Here is a 21,845-nt window from a genome sequence, read left to right as displayed (position 1 = left end):
AATATATTTCCCATTTATCATTTAATCATGTTTACTCTTAACTTCTGCCCTTTTCCAATTTTTTTTTGTTCCTGCAACTTAGTCTATTTTAGTTCCCTAGTAAGACTGTTCTGTCCGCTGTCACATTGATCATTTAAGTAACTACAAACAGTAGCTGTGAATTGTTGCTTCCTTAATAACAAAGCTGTAGTCATCATTAATTTCAGTTTAGAGAGGCAAGAATCATTTTGTTTTAGCTCAGTAACTGAGTAGTAAGTTGGTTTTCAACAGTTTATTCTACTCAATTGTGAAGATATGGTGCTCTGTGTTTTCGTAGACTTGCATGCCCAAATTAACCTGTGTTAAGGCAAAGAGTATAGAATATTTCTATCACTGACTGATCTAATGGCCTCAATTACTGTGAAGGTAAAAAAAAAAGTGAAGTATTTCAAATGAAACAAAGTACGCAGGTAGCTTTTATCACAAGGTACAGCAACACTGTGCAGTACAGTGACTCCAAGCTGGCACTGAGAAAAGTTGCTTTGGAGCCAAAATAATACTGCTGCGTCAGCACAGTGCAACCCTCCAGCTAATTAGCCTTGTTAGGTGTGTACTACGTTCTTCAAGAAAAGGTTGACTTAGGCACTAAAGTATGAGAGAAAATTAATGACTGTGGATCCTAAGGAGGGAGCAACTCGTCCGTCTCTCTATTACTTATGTACTAACTCAGGCAGCTCTGGGCTGAGAGCGTTGGTTTTTGCACTCCATTCCTAAATATTTGTAGTGTGCGACTGTATTCATCCAGATCTGGAGTACATTTCTGAGGTGAATCTCTTGATCATCACTGTCTAATATACTTTGACTCACATCATGAGCAGTCTTGGTGTGCATGAACTGAGTTCCTTTTGGACGAAAAACAGGAAGATAACTCCAGGATCTTACCTAATGCACTCCAAATGTTTGGGGGGGTTGAGCCCAATCCAAAGTGAAATCCCCTGAAATACATATGGCATGGACATTAGGTCCTTGGCACCAGCTATTTTACTCTACAGTTTTGCTCCCACCCACCCATGCAGTAACAAAAGTCTTCCCAGGCACTGTATGAGGGGCCTGGATGACTAAGCCAAACCTGCAGGTTCTTCTGAGAGACAGCATCGCTGCTGGTTGCAAGGGGGACTCCGGAGGTTATCTGGGCTAACCTCCCTCTTGAAGTGCTGCCAACAGTAACTTGGCCAACCATGAACTTGTCTAGTCGAGTCTTGAAGAGCTCCAAGGACAGAGGAGCTTCTCTTAGTGTCCAACCTGAACTACCCAAGCTGTAATATGTTGTCATTGCCTTTGTTGTGCTCTCTGACACTGCCACAAAGAGCTTGGCTCCATCGTCTTTGTAAGTGCCTTAGCAGTAGTTGTAGGCTTCAGTTAGGTCCCCCTTACACTCTTTGCCAGACTAAACAAGCCCAGATCCCTCAATCTCCCCTTGCAGGCCATGTGCTCTTGGACCCTGACCATCTCAGTAGCCTCACCAGTTTCGTCCCCATCCTCCTGATTTGGGGTGCCCAGAGCTGGGCACAGCACTCGTTGTGCAGCCTCTTCAGTGCCCGGGAGAGGAGAGTAATAACTTGCTGAGAGGGAAGTGAGGAGAGAGGGAGCGAGGCCACACTCCTCCAAATGTAACCCAGAGCAGGGTCTGTCTTATTTGCAGCGTTCAAATTGGATAGATAAAAGCTGTGCACTGCAGGTTTAGGATCTCGCCTTGAGTGGTGCGCCCACAGTCAAATAGAAAGCTTGCAATGGAGCAAGGACTTGACTAATGCTTCTGGACCGTTCTTTGTCTTCAGAACACATTAGCATAGTTAGTATACTTTAAAACATGAAATCATAAAAACATAATATTGTTGCACTTAGAGGCGATGTTTTATGAAAACTACTATGCCTTTGACTTTTTTCCCGATCAAAAGTTTGTGAAGGAAGAACTCTGGTAATTCAGATAAATTTGATTAAGTTCATGGCTGTAGTTTTCAGCTTTTGTGGTATAGCCTTTTTACGTTGATGCAGATTTCATAAGAAGTAATTTCTCTGGAGGTGTTCTGGATTGTTTTCTGTTTATAAAGATAAATGGTAATTATAGCACACATTTATGTAATATTTCAAAGATATATAAATATTAAGAAGGATATTAAGCATTTGGTGTAATTAATTAAATTACAGATTTCACACTGTCCTAGAATTGTCAAAATAAGAAAGAATATAAATCTGTGACCATGATTCTATGAACAGACCTCTGACTTAGATGTATCAGCTGGGGCTCTGATAAACAAAACATTGTTAGATTTGCACACATATCTCTGGTTTACAACAATATGGGGATTGTTAAATCAGTTTTAACCTATTGTTTTGTTTCAGTGCAGTTATACAAATATTGCTTTAACTGCAGTAGATGTTTTACGTCCTTCATAAGTTAACACTTTATTTTTCATCACATGGCACTCCGATCTAGTAGTTTTACAACAGCTTTGTTTTATTTTTGCAAATAACTTAGCAACGGTGTCATGCCTCTGTGTCTTAACTCAGTCAACACTGGTCACAATCTAGACCTACCAAAATCCATCACATATCTTAGCCTTACTGTGAGAGACAATAAAATGTATTATCTATGCAAGATTTCATTACTAACCAAATTTACTTCAAATTTGACAGTATGTTTCTCGAGTGATAGTTTTTATATAAATGTGTTCAGATTAACTTGTACAGACAGAACTTAATAATAACTTTGGCATCATTGCCATACTGTACTTCGTTATCAAAACACATGTCATTCTGCATGGTGAGAATAACATGATGTCAGAACTGCGCATTTAGTATGATAGCAGGAATCACCTGGACCAAAAGATACCATAAATAATGGTATTAAAAGCTTTCTTCCTTTCGAGATACTATCAGATTAAAGATGGTGAAGAAAGTTATAGTGTTTGACACAATGTCATTAATCCATATTATTGATTTATTTCTATATTGATCTCTAAGTATAGAGATCTATTTAATCTTTGGTATACCTCTTTGTTCCATGGTGTTTCTAATTCATAAAATTCAGCTTCCTGAAAATTCAATAGAAGTCAAACTGATAAAGAAATTCTGACTGCCGAATTACAAAATTAATTCAGGTGTGCTGTATTTAAATATGCTGCAATACTAAGATGTGTATGAAGCCTAATGTTGCACATACAAACACATTTATGTGTTAGTACAACATACAGTTTGGAGATTAAATCCCAGCACTTGATTTTCATTAGGTTTGTGTGTGTCTGTCTGTCTGTCTGTGTTTTAAGGGCTCTTTTTTATGTGATAAATCTGTATCTCTGACAGAGTGAAGAACAGAGTTCATATAAATATTGTTAATAACATCTTTTTCCCCAAAACAGATACAATAGCAGAAAGGAGCGCCCTAAGAGAACATGTGTATCCTAAGCTGAGAGAATTCTGCAGGGAAAATTATGGGCTGGAATTTCAGGTAGGTTTTGTTGTGTTGAATCTTGTGTTACTTTTTCTTGAAATTAACTCTATTTAGAACAGATAACATTTTTAAATATCATTAGTAAAATAGAAAATTGCAAAAAATGTATTTCATATGTTAATTGTACTGCATTGATGTACTTAATTTATTTTAAAGGCAGATTTGAGGTAAACTCTGAATAGATGAAAAAACCAGTTTTACAATGTAACAGTGCACTGGTGGTAAAAGCAATATGGCAACAAGCTGACAACTTTCACATTAGAAACTTAATGAAGCCACCTCTATTTTTGATATTCAGAGTATTTAAGGAGAAATAATGTTATGTCTGAATTACCGTGTTGTACTTCTAGAAACCATACTTAATGCAACCTATTTTTAATTTCATGTAATCATCACTGAAGTAGCACCATCTGTATATTCACATAATTGTGATATTATATCTACTCTAACTACGGGTTTGTCTTCCACTGTAATGTGGAAAATAGTTTAACCAGGTGAATATTGAAACTGATTACCAAAATGAATTGAATATGGAACATTTCTATTATGATTATATACTATGGAATTTGCTTCCTTTAATGTCAATTGTAAAATTTGCATTGTTTCAGTCAGTTCATGTTTTCCTTTTTGTTATGGAAGACATAGACCCATCTACATCTTTGGTAAGAGCCAATTGGTAATAAGTACAGTTGCATTTGACTTAAAACACATGAGTTTGGCATCACAGTTAAAATCACTGATACTTTTAAGTCAGGTATAACCTAATTCACAGTCCAGTAAAGTCATCCAGTAAAGTCCCGTATGTCAGCAGGCCTGGAACTGGCTCTTTGCTAAGAGAAACAAATACAGCGTGTGATGTTGTAAAAATGTTGTTCAATTTTTCAAAAATTCTGGTTCTGCATCCTCAAGCCTTACTCATATTAATAACCTCCCGTCTTAGTGACCCCAAAAGCTCAGCTCTCCAGAGTGTAGCTTACTTGTAAACAGCTAATGCCTTTTATGCAACATCCTGTTCCTGCCAGTGTATTATTCTTGATGCACATGCAGCTGGTTTTTAATCAAAATAACAAGTTCTTAAATTAGGATATTTGGTTTTAATTCCCTGAGTCACAGTGGAGTTGCTGAATCTGCATGGTGGTAAATTCCAGAGTGATTTTTGATTATGGCTATAAAAGAATTTCATCTGAAGGTCCTAGCTCATCAGCTGATTGGGAAGTCCCAGCTGCAGTGGTACATGCAAGGAATAGCAAAAGATATTTAAATAATAAAGCATTTCTCTTCTGTTACTACCATGTGATATTAATGGAAAATATAAACTCTTTATTTCTCAGTCATCTTTGAGAAGACATCTCAGTGACAAGAAGGAAATGTCTTTTCCAAGTAGATCACAATCCACTGAATTCTTTGTGAGAGGAAAGAATCCTTTCTTCAAATGGATTGTAATGTAGTCTTTAGGGGAGGAGTAATTAAGTTTACTCTAGTTGATATTCATGGAAGCAAATTATTTTATTATATAGTTTCAACACCAGGAGCATCCTTATGTGATACGACGTCTGAGAGACAGCTCCACTGACACGTTTCTGAAACCAACTAGAAAGCTATCACATTTCTATGGAAGCAAAGTAGGACAACTTGCACAAAAATTACCAAGGGAAAGTAGGAAAGCGTTTTGGAGGAGGCTCTGAAGTAGACTTTATCAAAACAGGGTTTTTTGCCTTTTCCATTCCTGATACACTGAGTTTCTTAGGTTAGCATGCAAAATCAAGATGACAGTTTTTAGTGCAGTGGTGTCAAGAAAGTATTACGTACTTTTCAGATATACAGATAAATTTATATTTTCCCGTACAGAGTAGAACACATAACTTTTCATCCTGATATGTATTCTTCTACTGACCAAACAAAAACTACCTTGCATGGGACTACCACAAATGTGCTATAATATAGGGTGTCCTGAAGACACCCTCTTCCTGATAAATCATGACCCAAATGAAATACATTTGAGTACATTTATTGCTCCAGCTTCCGCTGAGTCATCTGGCTGCACTGGTAAGTGTTTCAGTTGTTGCAAAGCATGAGATCTATCAGGCGTCCTCAAGTTGGTGGGAGCTGTTAGGGAACATAACCACCATGTGTGTGGAAGCAGAACGGAATACATTCAATCATTCTATGAATTTGTTTGCTCAATGGACTTCCTTTTCCATTGAATCAGAAAATATTTGTGAAAAACAGGTATTGGTGAAGACAGAATGCAAGTAAGCTGAGAAAAAGACTTCCAGAGTGCATGGTGGTTTGTACCTGAAATACAGTAGTTTTTTAGGGGAGGACAGAGGGTTAAAGAAAGTAGTTGTAATAGAAAATTTTTGGAGGATAACTAATCATAGTTAATTAGCAGAATGCTCTTTTCTTCTTGGGAGCAATGAACCGTTTCAAATCATTTTCACCATGTACTATATGCTAGAAGGAAAGTGGAATATGGCATGAATGAATTTTTTTAGTGTTTTTTTAAGCACTTGGAAGTGATAAAATTATTTCATTTCCTTAGAAAAATCTGTGAAACTGTAAGATTGGTAGGACAAAAGCTAAAATAAGCAAAAGGAAACACTGAATTGTGAACGAAAAGTCTCCGTTAGGTGACTAGTGTGGAACTGAACTAGACCAGCGTCAGTCAGCAGTGTGTAAGTAGCTCTCGCACAGAGCACTGGTTGTCATCTCACCTTGGCAGCCTTACTGAAAGTTAGAGTGGGTGTTTGTCACACAGTTTTTCCAAGTATAAGTAAAAACATACTTCAACATCAGATACAGTTGTTGTCTTGTTCCATTTCTTTAGTTTTGTGAATAGTTTTGTTTATTTTAGTTAGCATAAAGAATAACTGATACGCCCCTCATTTTGAAATTCTTGGTGTCTTTAGAGGTTTGATGGCTAAAATATTTCCTCTTGCAGGACAAAATTATAACATGTTAAGATACAATGCGCCAAAATTGTGTTACCCCATCAAAATAATCTATAACGTTAAAACACACAGAAGGCAGCTGCTGAGCCCCGCCAATATTTGTTATTCCAGAGAATTTCCTCTTCACATTTACAGAATTAACGTGATTTCTGAACAGTTAATTAAAATAGAGATTGCTTTTATGTTTCAGATGAACTTGAGCAGGACAATAAATTCATTCAACCAATAATGCAAATATTTTTGACTATATGCTCAGATGCTCTAATTTTATGACAAGAATACTTAAGCTCTATCATACATCATTCAAGTAATCAGACAGCTGAATACAATTTGAAGTTCAATAATAAGTCGTATAGATAAATAACAGAAGGGAGAGAGGAAGAGGGGAACACTTTTTCCCTAATGAGACTAAAAGAGAGAAGGACAGAGAAAAAATCAGTGCAAATGAGGGAAATAGGAAGGCTGTTGGAGATGCAGTTTTGTAAAGCAGAAGCTGCTTGTTCCAGCAAAATTTTGGAACAGACTTTCTCTAAAAACTAAAAACATTAAGTGTATTTTCTTGGCAGTGTAAGCTACAATGCATTCTATACATTGGCTATTTCACTCATCATCAGTCAGACGGCACATTACCTCTCATGTTTGGCAACAGTGTGCCTACTCCAGCAAACACTGACAGGCGTCCCAAACTTTTCTGGCAGAAATAACCAATGAGACTGTTGGTAATGAAATTAAACGTGGGCATAAATACTTCTAGGATTAGGCCTTAAACCTTGGCATTTATTGTTACGAGAAACTTTCCAAGGAGATTAACCAGCTGTAAACTGGTGAATTTTACTTTTACATCAACCCATTATTAGTTCTTATATTAGGTCTTCGGGCTGATTTTATGATCTGTTTAGACAACAGCTAGTTTTGTGATTCTGTTTCTTAGTGTTGCACAGTGCTTCCACAATACAAATAATATTACAATAAACAATATTGTAATATTTTCATGTATTAATACAATTTTGATTTTTTTTTTTAACTATCCATTTGGACTTTTTTTTGTTCAGGTTATATACATGATGTTAACAATCAATAGTGGCTTAAAAGAGAGAACAGTAGCATGTACCATAAGTTTTATTCCAAAAGAAATGCATACATATGATCCCTATTCTTTTAAATTCAATTTCCCACAGTAAGAATTCAGCCTTTTAGTTAAAACGTGTAGTGAAATCACACTTCATCACTTGATTTCTTCAAGTAATTTTAACATCCATATTCCGGTTTCTTCCAGGAGTTTGTCTGCAACTAATTACCATCACAAAACTGAGTCTGTAGCTACAGATGAAAGGCTGGACAGCAAGCTGTCTGCCATTGCATATCTATACAATCTCTGCTTCCAAAGCAACAAAGACCAGCTAATGAAGTACGATATTACAGAACCGCACATATTCTTTCTTTTGAGCCATGTGCACAGGATGAGTTTATATCCTGTGGATACAAGACACAAGCCATGACTGTGATCCACAGCAAAACTCGCATTCATTTCCGTAGAGCCAGGATTTTATCAATGCTTTTGTCATTATTCTTACCTATCCATTATATGCAATCTAGTAGCAAATAAAGACTACATCAAATCAAGATCTTGTCATGCTAATCTCTGCAAAAAAATATGAATATGAAATGAGGGACTGTCCCAGGAGGGATTGTCTGGGAAGGAAAATAAGAGGCTTGAATTGTCATTTAACTAAGGAAACCCTGCCAGTCTGTGTAAGGACTGGATATAGACCTCATTGCCTTTTACTGCACTGCAGAGCAATGCTCAGCAGTACACGAAATGTTGACAAAGCTAATTTTTCATTTGATAGGTAGAAAGGGCATATGATAAAGTAACAATGTTGCATACTGTTTTCCAGGTCATAGACTTATACTGGGGAGTTGAAGCAGATGAATGGGACAGTCCTGAGCTGCAAAAGACTCGTATGAAGCTGTTAGAAGATTGCTTGAAAAGTTCTGCAGGTCCATGTTTTGTTGTGGGTATAAAAATAATGTTTTACTTTACAACAAAAATATAATGTTAGCTATCCTAACATGCATGATTCAGTAACAATTGTATTCTTTTTTTTTTCTAAAATATTTGATATTCCTCGCTGTACATTTGCTATACTGCATGCAAATATTTCCCTATACAGCACTATAGATTAACAGTGATGACTCAATATTACTGGAGAGGAAAGAAGGATCTTTCATGATCAGTCCCCATAGCAAGATGGGTTTAGAAACCACAAGGTATGACTGTACTACTATCACAACTTGTTTAAGGAGGCCACCATTAATTAATTCTTGGCATTTCTCATACATGCGTTATTGGCTGGCCTAGAAGGACTTACTTACAAAAGCACAGAAGCAGCAAAGAACTACCTGCTCTGATCTGCATTTTGCTGTTTTGTGTCGTAAACCCAGGACAAGTTAGGATGCCAGGTATTAGTGTGAAAAGACTGGAGGTCGGTGACAACCTGAGGAGGCTCTGAGTCTTCGTGTTTTTCCTACTCTCTGCCTTCTCTTTACCGTTGCCAGAACAAGCATTGCTTTTAGGATTCTTCAAGAGTCAGTAAAGCTGGCAAAAAAGATAGATCTTCACTGGCTTTCCCTATTAGGCCTAAAGGAGAGGCTGAACCACTTTTACAGGAGTGGTTTATAAAACTTTACATATTTATTTTCATGTCAGAGAGGTCTTTTTTCTGTAGATGAGCCAGTTATTTTACATCAAGCTCAACAGTCTTCAGCTATCCCTCACAGCTTTTACAGCTGAAGCAGTACGAATTTATGATTGTAGGGTTCTAATAGCTGAAAGGCACTGGGATTAGGCTGTATATATAAAGTCCTGCCAGGTATGCTTTTCCCCCTTCCAATGAATCATATACAATAGATTTTGCTGTCACTGATTTTATATTAAATATACAATTCAGAGTAGTGCATTTTTTTCTCTTTCTTCTGGATTTGTACCATGTTTTAAGATGAACATAGTTAACTTGAAAAATATCTAAAGACCGGTTTAGTGCATGGTATGCTGACTGTATTAGTTTTCAGTGCATAGACAAAAAATATTTGACTTTTGATAAATGCCTTTTTCCCGGCTGCTTAGAGGGTAGCATATCCTCTTTATCTGTGAAGAGTAAGGCTGTTCTTTAACTTTCTGGGTAGATCTAGATAGAGAGTCTCTCTAATGAGATTGGCTATTCAGTGGTATATAGTGCATACTTAACAGCATCTATTAAAGCATCAAAACAAAAGACAAGATGATTTGGGAGGAATGTGGGTTTATTTTGTATATGAGAAGTACTATGTGCAAGGGAGACTTCAGTGAAAGCACAAAAATGGACACAATGAGTAGGATTTGCTATGATCAAGGATACTTCTCTAGAAGATAAATATTTATATTCTCCAAAACATACTTAATTCTTTATCAGCTGTCTTGAGGCTCCATCTTTGTGAGAAATAAGTGGGGGATGTATGACAATTATTTTTCTATGCATAGTTGTAGGACTGCAGAGATATTAGGATAAGTCTCAAGTTAAATTAACCTCTATAAAACTCTTCATTTGTGTTTAAGAAAACGGCCAACATTATTTTAAGACAAAGTGCTTGCAGAGAAAAAAATAGATATCCTGCCTACATTAGATAAATTCAGTTCCAGTTTCATTCTAGTGCTGTAGAAGTACCAGAGCATATGGGGCAAAAGACAGACTCATTCAGTATCTATCCGTCAGGCTGAATGTTTCAAGTTAACATGCTTAACTAATTTTGTCAGTTATTATACTAATTGTTAGTGTAAGTTTTACTAAATTACAAGAATTTTGCTATTATATGCCTTTATTACAAGTTTTCAAGGATTGGTCTGAAAGTAAAAAAACATTGCTTCTGTTTACTCCTGATTGTCCTCTCCATAGTCACTTGTTTATTGCAAGTGGAAGAGTAGTGGAAATGCTTGTCATTCAGACATTAAAGGACACCTGCCACTCTCCTTTGACAGCCTTAATTCCAATTTATTAACTTGTGTTTTGATGTTAGACTTCAATGGAAAACAATTTTAAGACTATGCCTTTGCTATTCTAAATTTTCTTTTCTATAATATATTTGCTAAGAAAACAATTTAGAAGAGGTAGATTTCTCCTCTATACCTGAACGTAGCTAATTGAACTCTAATTCTTAGACTTGTCATAATAAGGCCAATATTTAGCCTTTTTTTTCTCCGAAAAAATTGCGAGTCCTTGGTTTTTCTTTTTTTTAAGGGAAGAATTTTAAACATTTAGCGAACTGAAACCACAGAATCCCGTGGGGATGGAAGGAATACAAAACACTGCCTGTGTGAAGGCTGGAGATTACTTTTCTCCATGCTGAAGATTAGACAAAGAGCAAGCTGTAGCATATGTTGTTCTGTACTTTTATCACACCGTTAGAACCATCTCGCCAGCTCCGTTTCATTCACCTGCTTGCCTCACTCTGTTATTTAGCTTCAGAGCCTTGGGAAGCAAAGGCCATCTTCAGTGCTTGACTGTAAAGAGCCCGGCGCTTGGAGTAATGAATCTGGGCTGGGTTTGATCCTGTTTTTCATAAGCACACACTTGTCCAGATCTCTAGAGAGTTTGGGTAGCTTCCATCTTGTGTGACTAAATTTAGTTTTCTGGGTTTATTTTTCTACCTTTTATCTTCCCTTTAATGAAAAAATGGAGTTGGAACAGAAAGGCATGGCATTTTTCCTGTAGCAACACCCAGTGTCCTTAGACATGGATGTTCTAAAATCTCTGACAGTGAAGGAAACCTCGTCATGTACCATTGCTGCATATTTTAGCAGCTCAGAATTTTGAAGCTGTTAAGAACTGCCTGCCTGATAATTGTTACTAAGGAAAGAAATCAAGCCAAATCAGAAATTTTAAACAGAACAAAACAGTTAGCAAAGAGGTTGCAGTGAGCCAATGACTTCAATATTTATTCCAGGTTTTCCAAGTACGGGCCAGAGTAATAGCTCTCCCAATGACTAGACTGGCAAAACTACAGAAATCTCTTTATGCACATTTGGTTTTTGCTCTGTTGTACCTTAGTGGGATGGGGTTTATTTCATTTACAACACAAATTGAAGATGATTCTACTCCAACAAGCATAATCAGTTTTAATTTATAGTAACATAATTAAAAACTGACTTTGGCACTGCAGGCTTTGGGCAACTTCCCATTTCTTGAGAAAGTTCTATAAAATGTGCCACTTCCATTGAGCTGGGTATTTTTTTTACTTTTCAATTACCGCTTTTTTAATTCAGACACAGATCTGGGATTAAATCGGACTATTCAGAATTAACTAGCAGATACAGATTGATTTTAGAAAGTGTTTCTTTATGGCACTTCGTGCCTGCATTGTGATATCAGATGGAGAGAAAATGAAATTCAGTTCTTAAATTAGAGCAGTGCGTAAGTTGGAAGTCCTAAGCTTTTCTTCAGACACGAAACAATAAAATCCAAATGAACACATATTCATAATCACAAAGGAGGAAGCAGTTCTGAAAAAAATGGGTAACTCATTTCCTGTGACACTGTCTTTGCGAATGTACAGTCCCCGCTCTTACCTACTGCCTGAGCTCTATCAACATTTGATCCAATTAAGGGAGAGGGGAGTTGTTTGTTTTTTATTAGGTTGGGTTTTTTGTTTGGTTGGTTTTTTGCTGTGTAAAATCAGTGCCTATTATACATGATGGTTTAAAAACTCGTAGCCTTTACTGTAGGTTAAATACATACCATGCTATTTTTGATCTACAGAATAATTCATCAAGATTTATTTATGAGGGGAGAAGTACTATTTCTGTGGGAAAAATACTTTCCGTACAAATTTTATGCAGAAATCATATTGGTTGTCTCTGGAATCTACATGGGGAGATTGAAATGCAAATTAAATTGTGAACTGCTTAAACTCTGCATTGCATAACGATACCAAAGACTAAATATATTCAGTGCATCACTGGAACCTTTACATTTTGTTGGGTTTTGTTTCCTAGTAAATTCATAAGAGATGGCAATACAGACAGGATGGTAGAGTGACAATAAAGGTTATATTGTCATCCCACGACTAGTACTGATCATGAACAGGATTCATCTATTACGGATCTAGTCTCGACACCTTTAACAACTAAGAGAAAGATATAGGTACCTCCAGTAATATCTGAGTCATCTTCTGGATGACTGTTTCTCCATTAACAGCATGGAGACACTAGGGAGTTAGACTGCTAATTTAGGAACCCAAGTACAGTGATGATATCAATTAAGGCCTTGAGCTATTTAGGGTGTCGTTAGCCTATAGTGATTATTTGCAGAATAAGTTTACTGCCCTTTTATCGGGGTTCCCTAACTAATACTCCAGTACTAACCTGCTGTTGATTACGCCTTAGTACAGATGAGAGAACTGGCAGGCTTCTCTGCACTTCTTTTCAAACACACCCTGCAAGTTATAACACGTGGGTGCTCTCTTCCATCTGTGCGGCACCACACAGTCTCTGCCTGAACTGCTGTTCTTGCATGACTATGTCCTGAAAAATTGTAAAATGAAAGGGAGAAATGGAAATGAAATGTTAGTTTGTCGCCTGTAACGGTTTGCTCAATTAAATATGTTTGGGTTTGTACAAACCTAAGAGATTCTCCCCACCCATCATTCAAATCATCTAGTCCAAAGAAGAGTAAAAACATTTTCTACCTACTCTGAACAGATATTGTAATTTACGTTATCCCTCTCAAATTATTGACAGCTTGTTGTTAATTTCAGCATTAATGAACTATGAAAAAAGACCTAGCATTATAAAATTGGGATTCCAGTAGGATTTTAAAAGAATATTAGCAATTTACAGTATTTGGCATGTCCTTAAATCACCCTGAAATTGAAGACGAAATATGGTAAATTGGGAAGTGAAATGTTTTTTGCATCTCTGGATCTTTTTGTTCCTACAGTACAATGCATGCTTTAATCATTCCACGAAGTACACTGCTACTTGGTTCTCTTTGCTTAGTACAAATGGTTGATAATTAATTCTGAGCACATTCCAGCTCAGAGAAAATTCCAAATTATATTATTCCAGCTCTGCTGAATCTCCTCAACTCCCATTTCAGTTCTGATGTTACTTTAGGGTTTATTCCTAATGTGAATATATACAGGTTCTGGAATACCCGAGTTACATTTTGCTTTTGCTCTCCTGGGAAAAATGCCACACATTTTAAGTTAGGGAGCCTAAAGTCAGTCAAATGTGTCTATAGTAAAACAGCCAGTTTAGGGGGAATGCTAAGCACCCAGTGCTCTTTGGAAATTCAGCAGAAGTTACACATGCTTGGTACATTTCAGAATTTCATTTTCCTCAAGGAAGCAGCTCTATATATAGTTTTTAAGTGAATGAGGAGAAATAGGTGGAACCAGACGTGGCATAACAGCCCACCTCTCCCAATAAAGTATATCCCAAGAAACAAATATCGAATTACGAATTTTCTTCTCACTCCGCATTTGATTCAAAACCCATCCAAACAACTCCTTCTAACGTAAGTGGGTTTGGGGTCATACAGCATATCAGGAATGGCTCCATAGCACTTGTTGGCATTAGTCTGAAGTGAAGTATATGTCTGCGGACACTAATCCTGTTTTAGATGGACTTGGCCAACAGGAAGGATTTTTCTGTGAATGTCATAGTAGAGCTTTGTATATTTTTTTAAATTTTTCAAAATAGAAAAAGTGATTATATTTTAAAGACATAATAGGCAACTTTCCCCTCAGCAAGCCTTGGTCTTCTTTCACAGCTTCCAGAGTAACAGGCAAAGGGCGTATATCCCTTTCCATGTTGCTCGTCTCTGAACAATGCACATACACACAGAGTAGAATCAAGCATGGGGTGATATTATATGATTAAGCTATTGTGAGCGAGTTTCTTGATCTGCTTTAGGGCTGGGAATGTATTTTCTTGTGAACCATCTCTGATTCTCTAAATCTAAAATCTAGGGTCTAAAAATGCTTACCCATTTTTTAAACATATCCCATTGAAAATAGCTACAAGATTCATCAGGCAGCTTTTCCATGGAACATAGAAACTGCATGGGTTTTGATGTAGTCTTAAAATAGCTTGCATTTTCAGCCTAGAGTCAGAAGACTGTACATATTTTCTGCTAAGTCACTCTATTTCTTTTTCTTGACATAAATAGAATTTTTGGTGCTGCCTTCCAGAAAGGTTAAGTATTATATTTAATATAAATGACCGTATTAGTGAGAACAAGATTAGCATGAACTCAGATTTCCATCGTTCTATGTATAATGTGTAGAGGAAGAAATAGACTGCATGAGATTTATGAGATTTATTTTCTCTTGACCTTAAGAGCTTTGCCAAACCATCTTCTGAGGAAGCATTATAATCAGCTAGATGTAATGGTCTGTTCTACAAATGAAACTGTAGATCAGAAAGCCAACACTGGCTATTCTGCAGAAGGCGGAGTGGGGAGCGGGCGGGGATCCTAAACCTTGCAATTCTATTTCTGTGTAAAGAAAGAGCATACTTTATAGTATTTAGCAGGCAGTTGGTAAGTTCAAAGAGAACTCTTAATGCTATTGCTTGCACCCAGAGTATATACCTTCCCTTTTCTCAAATACAGAGATTCACTTCAGGGATCCTTTGGTTCTCCAATAACAGAAACAAACACCTACCCACAAAGTAACTAGTTCACTTTTCAGTCTGATTATTGTTAAATCCAGCTAGCAGTAGCTGGGTCTGTTTTTTTAAGATAATCAGAGTGTATAATTTCACAGGATCCTTTTTTCTTCAATGAAAGATACTAATTTACAGAAGTAAAATAAGAGACAGTATCAGTGTTCTTCATAGTGATACTGGTATGCATCCATAAGGTATTGCCTCTTTTCTCTTAAAATATTTGCTTTCAGTGCAAGGTGCTTTTTTTGTAGTTACTGTTCTGTTAGCATGCCATGTAGCAGCTAATTATCATATGCTTCTTTCTTTCATAACTGGAAAACCTCACAGAGTAACTTTTTATTCCATTCCACCTTGAAAAAATGAAGCGGAGAATACTTGCTTAGAATGCCTTGGAGACTGCAATTATTACAAGTGAACTACATGTTCTTTTCTTGTTAACTATTTTGCATAGTATAGAAATTACTTTAATGCTTAAAACTGTTCAAAAAGAATTTAGAAGAGAAGTGCTATTCATGGCTGGAAAAACAGCACATCGCCTGGCCACGTACTTTTGCAGAGCATATACTCTGCCTCTCGGTCATGCAATTGCATGACACAGGCAAGATAGTGTTTTTATTGCGAGAAGTGTCATGACCTGATGTTCGTTGCTATATTTCATTCATTTCCCATGGGGATTTGCTACAGAATTTTTAAACATTTAGTTAATGACTATTACCTGCAGGCAGTATTTAGTATTTAGTGCTTGTACACTTAGCATTAATTTTAGGTCTGATTACCTTTTAGTTAAAAATTAGTGTTAGAAAAGGCATGAAGATATCCCAATAGAAAGCTACTATAGGTAAGGTTTTATTTTAACCTATTCCATTCTTGAAGTATGGTAAATGAAAGCTAAGAGGATTTATAAAGGTGATTTTTTTCATCTATATTATAAATGGGAAACTAATTTTGGGTAGTATTGAAGAACAATAGTTTTTGAAATGTGGCAGTTCTGAAGGTGACTTTATGAAAAGATGGATTTATATTTAATATAAATTAAACTATTAGGGTTAGCATTCTCATTGTAATATTTGGTGATGTGAATTAACTGTAAAGATTGTTGACACTCTGAATACTTTAAGTAATGCTATTCTTCATCAGCCGCAATCTTTGTCAAGTGTGTAAGAGGTGTGGTTTAAGAAGCCAAGGAAAGCTTTAATCTCTATTATCACACTGCTTGCTTTAGTCTTTTTCCTTCAGTTCAGCTTTTTTGAAGATCCCTTCCACATTTTTCTTTCTCTCCTTAACTGTTATTAGTTTAGATTGTTAGTTCCTTTCATAGGAATTAGTGCCTTTCATCCTGAAACTATGCTACTGTCCTTTCTAGCCTCCTACAAATTTATAATATTTTAATAAACCAGAAAAAACAGTTCTTCCCCTCCAAGCATGTGAAAAGTAGGGAACACATGCAAATAATTTAAGAACATACAGAAGGGACTGATAGTTCCACATCAGTCTTAAGTTTACTGGGCCATCATACTGCTGGCATTGTTGGGGAAGGAAAATTATACTCTTTCTATATGTGTGTCTTCTTGTGCAAGGAATTACCTAATAATTTCTTTTCATCTTTGAAGGACTAGATTGATAACGTATCTGTTCAGAGGGTATCAGCCACCAACTGTCCCAAATACAAGCCCTGAAACCTATGCCAGCTGGCTTAGAGAAAAGAATGTTTCGTTACAATTGGCACATAGGGATACAGAAATCAAATAAAAGTCGTCAAAATCCAGGAACTAGTCAAAATAAATAATATAGGCATTCCATGTGTACCTGAAAAGCAGATTTGATGTTACATTATGCTACTTGTTTTTCATACTGTGATAAACACTAAATTCTGGGTGCTGTAGAGAGGTGGCATTATAATCTGCTAGAGCTAGTGTCCCTTATACTAAAAATTTGCCTTTGGGCCTTCATTTTTTGTATATCCCTGCAAAACATCTTTATTAATGGTGATTTTTTCCCTACACACTACACAGTCATGGGTCATATCAGGCTCATGGGGACTGTATTATTCTGTGCAAGTTGTGAAATAATTTTCTTGACATTTAATTACAAAATTAGGTTTTCATTTTAGACTCAATGAATACCAATCTGTTTAGCTCTAGTAAGAAGAGGGAAAAAAACAGCAAAAAGAAATTTGCAGTGAAATCTCATATCATGTTACAACTAGCTTCAATTTTCCTAAAGTCAGGAGGGGTGTTAAAAACTTTTTTATACCATCAGTGATCTCTGCCTCTGATAATGCTCATTAATTAACACTTTCTAATAGCTTCATAGTGGCTATATATGTTACTGAGAAACACAGCTTAATTATGTTACAGAAAAGCATAAATATATAGGTCTGTTTCCAATAAAGAGTGTGTATATGTGTTTACAGTAGGATTTGGATAGGTTTTGCAGTCCTAAAAACCCCTCCTCAGTTGCTGCAACTTTGTCGGTGACTACAGACTAGATGCCTCTCTGTTAATCCCTTAGGTGCCTAATTCATCTCTTCTTGCCATGCTCAACATTACCTTAATCCAAGATCTTTGGCTCATCATTTATCACTTAAAAACGATCCCAAAATAGGAATTTAGAAACTAAGCAGCCCTTCTGATAAACACTAGCAAGATCATATTTCCCAGAAAACAAAGACATGGCCCCTTCTTTTTAGAGGGTGCAACATGAGGCAGCATCCTTTCTTACATATGAAGGATACCAAACAGGGCAGTAAGGATGCAGAAGAGTCCTAGTTTTTAGCTCCTGGTGTTGGTGTCCAGAAGCCAGTGCCCTGTCCTCCCAGCTGACTACACTGGTAGGCTCAGAGTATATCTTCGTCCTTTCTGGCTCCATGATGCCTGTATCCCTGGATGCTCAGTAAGGCACATTAAACAGCAACAGTAGGAGAAGCTTTTCTCCATTAGCCAGCCTTCACCTATGAGATGCAAGACAGGATTTCAAACCTTTTCACAGTTCCTCCCTGCTTGGCTGAGTGTTGTGATTATTTTACAAAGCAGGGGAAGTTACACCACCATGCCCTCCTCTAAAAGACAAGATTGATCTCCTTGCTGTTTCCAGGCAAGGTACATTTCCCACTCCCTGTAGGAAGGGTAGTGATTTCCACAGACAAGGTTATTGACTCCAGTCTGGGCTGAGTGCTAGTGTCTTTTATTAAACCTAGCCCTTGTAGTTTGGTTTTCTACCCAGCTCCACTGTTGACAGGAATCTGGACTGCAGTAGGAGTTACCTGCAAGGTCCTGAGCTTTATGTAAGAGGAAAAATGTACATGCCTGTCAGGAAATGTCCCACACAATTTCAAAAAAAGAGCAAAGTGGGAATGATACATTTGTTTGGTGTCAGAGTGAGTGAGCAGCTCAAATCTATAGCCACAGGTAGGCAAAATCTTCTCCAGTCCTTCCTCTACCCTACCTTTATTCACAGACCTCTTTCATAATTTTATTCTTTTTGACTGATTTTCTCATCTGCACCCACGCTCAGGGAGATCAAAGACCCAGCAATGACAAACAGTGAAGGAAAAGGCAACAAAATGAACTAAACTGCTGCTTCGTGATCATGTAGAAGACAGGAGAAAGAGAGTGGAGGAAGAAGGCCATTGATACTTTCACAGCCAGGAGAAAGGAGAGTTCTGATGAAGTAAAGTGTATCAGGGAAGTAGGTCATGAATTTCTTCTGAGGAAGCACATTCACTCTGCATGATGGACTGCTAGCTCCTATCCACTATGTCCTAAGAAATTACTCATCATTGTTTCATATCTCCCTACCACTAGGGAAAAGCTTTGAGATTTAAAAATACTGCACTGTGGGTGAAGTTCAGAGTTGAGGGAATTGTTTCATTTACAGCTGGATTCAGCTGCTCTCTTTACTTTTCTGAAAGACAGGTTAAGCGTCAAGTAACTCCATCATCATTTTCTTCTTAGAGCTTATGTCAGGAACATTACTGACAGCAAAAGTCTTCAGCACTTGCACATCATCCTTCCAGTCCCAATTCCACTCAGTTTTCTTACAAGGTAGTTCAACAGCCCTTTTTTGTTTTTCATGGAACTGAAACCAATACCCATCTCAAGTTTCTGAAATACCTATAGCCCCCCATTGTACTTCTGGAGCGCCTCCAGGGAAAAAAGGGAGAGAGAAATTAGGGCATGGCTCTGTGAAACAATGCACAGCAACATTTCTCAAGCCAAGGAACATAAATGCATATCCAGGCAGGTGGAAAAAAAAAAAAATCTATTTCTCAGCACAGAAGTGTCTTTATTATGCCTTCAGCTTTCTACTCACTTCAATAATTTCAGTTAAAAGTTGTATTTCTTATTTTATGTTTTGTACAGTCAGCTGAAGTTCTAAAACTAAATCTATTTACCCATAAGGTCCAACCAAAGGATTGAGGTATGGACACTATTATTATCACCTAGGTATGGAGAAAAATCAAATAAAAATGTTTGATACTGCTCTATGGTATCATTTTTCCCTCAAAAGCTAAACAGGACAAACAACATAAAGCAACAATCCTATCCCTGCTGATATATAAATACGCAAGATCCTTTGCATATCAACACAAAATAGAAATGCTTATTTTGCAAGCTATCATTAGCCTAATTTTATAGATGATAGGCAATCTGAGGCAGTGGCAAAAGCATCAGGAAGTTACCAGTTTCCATACTGAGATGAAGCAAAAGTGGAAAGATTTAAGAGTTCTGCACCAGCTCTGATGTTCTGTCTGCTACATTGCAGTGCCTTACAACTGTTGGCAGTAGAAGAAAAATGCTGTTCTGAAGGCACTTTGTCCTGTACATCCTAGAAATCGCAAGTTACAACTTTTTTGGCCTTTTTTTCATATTTTTGATTTCTAATGGAAGAATTTTGGGGAGACTTAATGCAACATAACTTTTGTCCTTTGATCACTACCATGAAGAGGCAAGAAAAGCAGTCAAATGTATTTAATTGAAGAATATTCTCTCTGTGCATGTATAGGAGGCCCTCACACTGTACCGCATTGCAGCTAGAAGGGAAAAAAAGGGAGTAGAAGCAGCTATTTTCAAGCCATCTGTCGGGCACCAGCTACTCTGGAACTCCAGCTTCCTAAAACTTGGTTTAGATGAAGTGCCTTACTACAGCTTTCTCCCTCTTGGTTTCAGCTGTTCACTTCAGTTCAGTTTAATGGCTTGGAGTTTACCCTAACAAGCAGTTAACATGTATACTCCATTGAGATTTTCAATTAATTCATATATTTATTTTTCTTCTTACTGAAATCATTAGTGCGTTGAAAACAAATTCAAGTAAATATACTTTTCTAGTTTCAGTTCAGATGATTCACTGTTGTTTAGCCATTAGCATTTTCGCTTTGAGTTTGAGAAGAATTGGCTATTGTTGCCTTAAGAAATAATAAAAAAAAAAAAGGACATTATTTTCTGTTTGTTTCTGGTAGTAAATCCTCAGTTTCAATTCAAATCATTTATTTCTCAGAAACAAGGTTCCAGCTAATCCTGTTATTTTGTTGGGTTTTTTTGTTCCCCAAATCGTCTCTGTCTGTGCCTGGACATCTTATATCGCATAAGTAATTTCTATAGGATACTGTTACAATAGAGTTACAATCTACTGGCAACAAACCAAAAAGACCTATAGTTGTACTAAATTTCTTTGAATGGCATGTTAAATAAAAGGCCCTTAAAAATTGGTATCCTGACCATTTGTTCCAGATTTGGTTATGTCAGTTAAGCTCACATTTCTGCAGACCAGGAGGGTAAATACACTTACATGTTACAAATTCCGCGTGCCTTCCCTGACTTGAAGTGCCACCTAGGCAGGTTTGCACATGCAAAAGCACTGTGTTAGCACATCCCAATTCAATATGAAAGACAGGACATAGAATGTAGCCAGTATACATATAAAAAGTAAGGTTTGAAAACAGTGGAGCATTTCTTGTACTTATGCTGAAGTGATTCTGACTTCAATTCAAACATACGCATATATCAATTGAAAGAAACTGATGGGTATTAGCATCTGATTATAATACGTACACCTTTTAGGCAAAACATTTATAAGAAATTTGAGGTCTTTTAAAACTGATGTTAAATAGATATGTCAATCTTTCACTTGTATTTTGCTTTATGTGTCTTTTTTGTCTATAGCAATCTGATCTATTACTGAGTAACATACTTTTTATCAGCTAATACCTATATTAACATCACAGTAAGCAGTAGTCCAAAACCACATTTCTATGAGTAAAATGGCTATTTGACTGAAATGTATGGCTTTAAAGAGGAAAAAAGTTTTTATTTCATAAGAAAGATTTAACTACAAGAGGAAGGAAGCCTAGAAGCACAGGCTGAGGAACCATGGAGTTAGATCTCTAACCCCAGGATTCACAGAAGACAGTGAAGAGCAAGTGACCATAGGAGAGATGGGGATCCAGAGGACTGACTTTGTAGCCCTTGATTAGGGCACTCATGCAAATTGTGGAAAGATAAGGATCATGTTCCTGCTGCAGTTAATATTCAATTACTTATACAAAGCTATGCGATTTCATATACAGAGAGGAGTTGCGCTAGCAGGAGCTTTGACACACTACTGTTACCCCATCATTGATGCCCAGAAGCCTGATGAGTAGGGTACGTACCTGGTGACCACAGACTTGTACTTCTTCCCATTCAGGAGAGATTTTGAAACA

At 36.9% G+C, this 21,845-nt stretch overlaps 1 protein-coding gene across 1 annotated transcript in view; it reads left to right on the top strand.

Annotated features, from left to right (window-relative positions):
• NWD2 (NACHT and WD repeat domain containing 2) overlaps positions 1–21,845 on the top strand; it is a 49,447-nt gene that overhangs the window by 11,916 nt on the left and 15,686 nt on the right. The window contains exons 2-3 of the mRNA XM_009584780.1: positions 3,399–3,487; positions 8,340–8,456. Coding sequence (XP_009583075.1) covers positions 3,399–3,487; positions 8,340–8,456 — 206 coding nt within the window. The remainder of the gene's footprint in view (positions 1–3,398; positions 3,488–8,339; positions 8,457–21,845) is intronic.

This window comes from Fulmarus glacialis, unplaced genomic scaffold (assembly GCF_000690835.1).
Source record: "Fulmarus glacialis isolate BGI_N327 unplaced genomic scaffold, ASM69083v1 scaffold38089, whole genome shotgun sequence".
Lineage (NCBI taxonomy): Eukaryota > Metazoa > Chordata > Aves > Procellariiformes > Procellariidae > Fulmarus > Fulmarus glacialis.
Note: the sequence above shows the minus strand (reverse complement) of the source record. Positions and strands in the feature narration are given on the sequence as shown.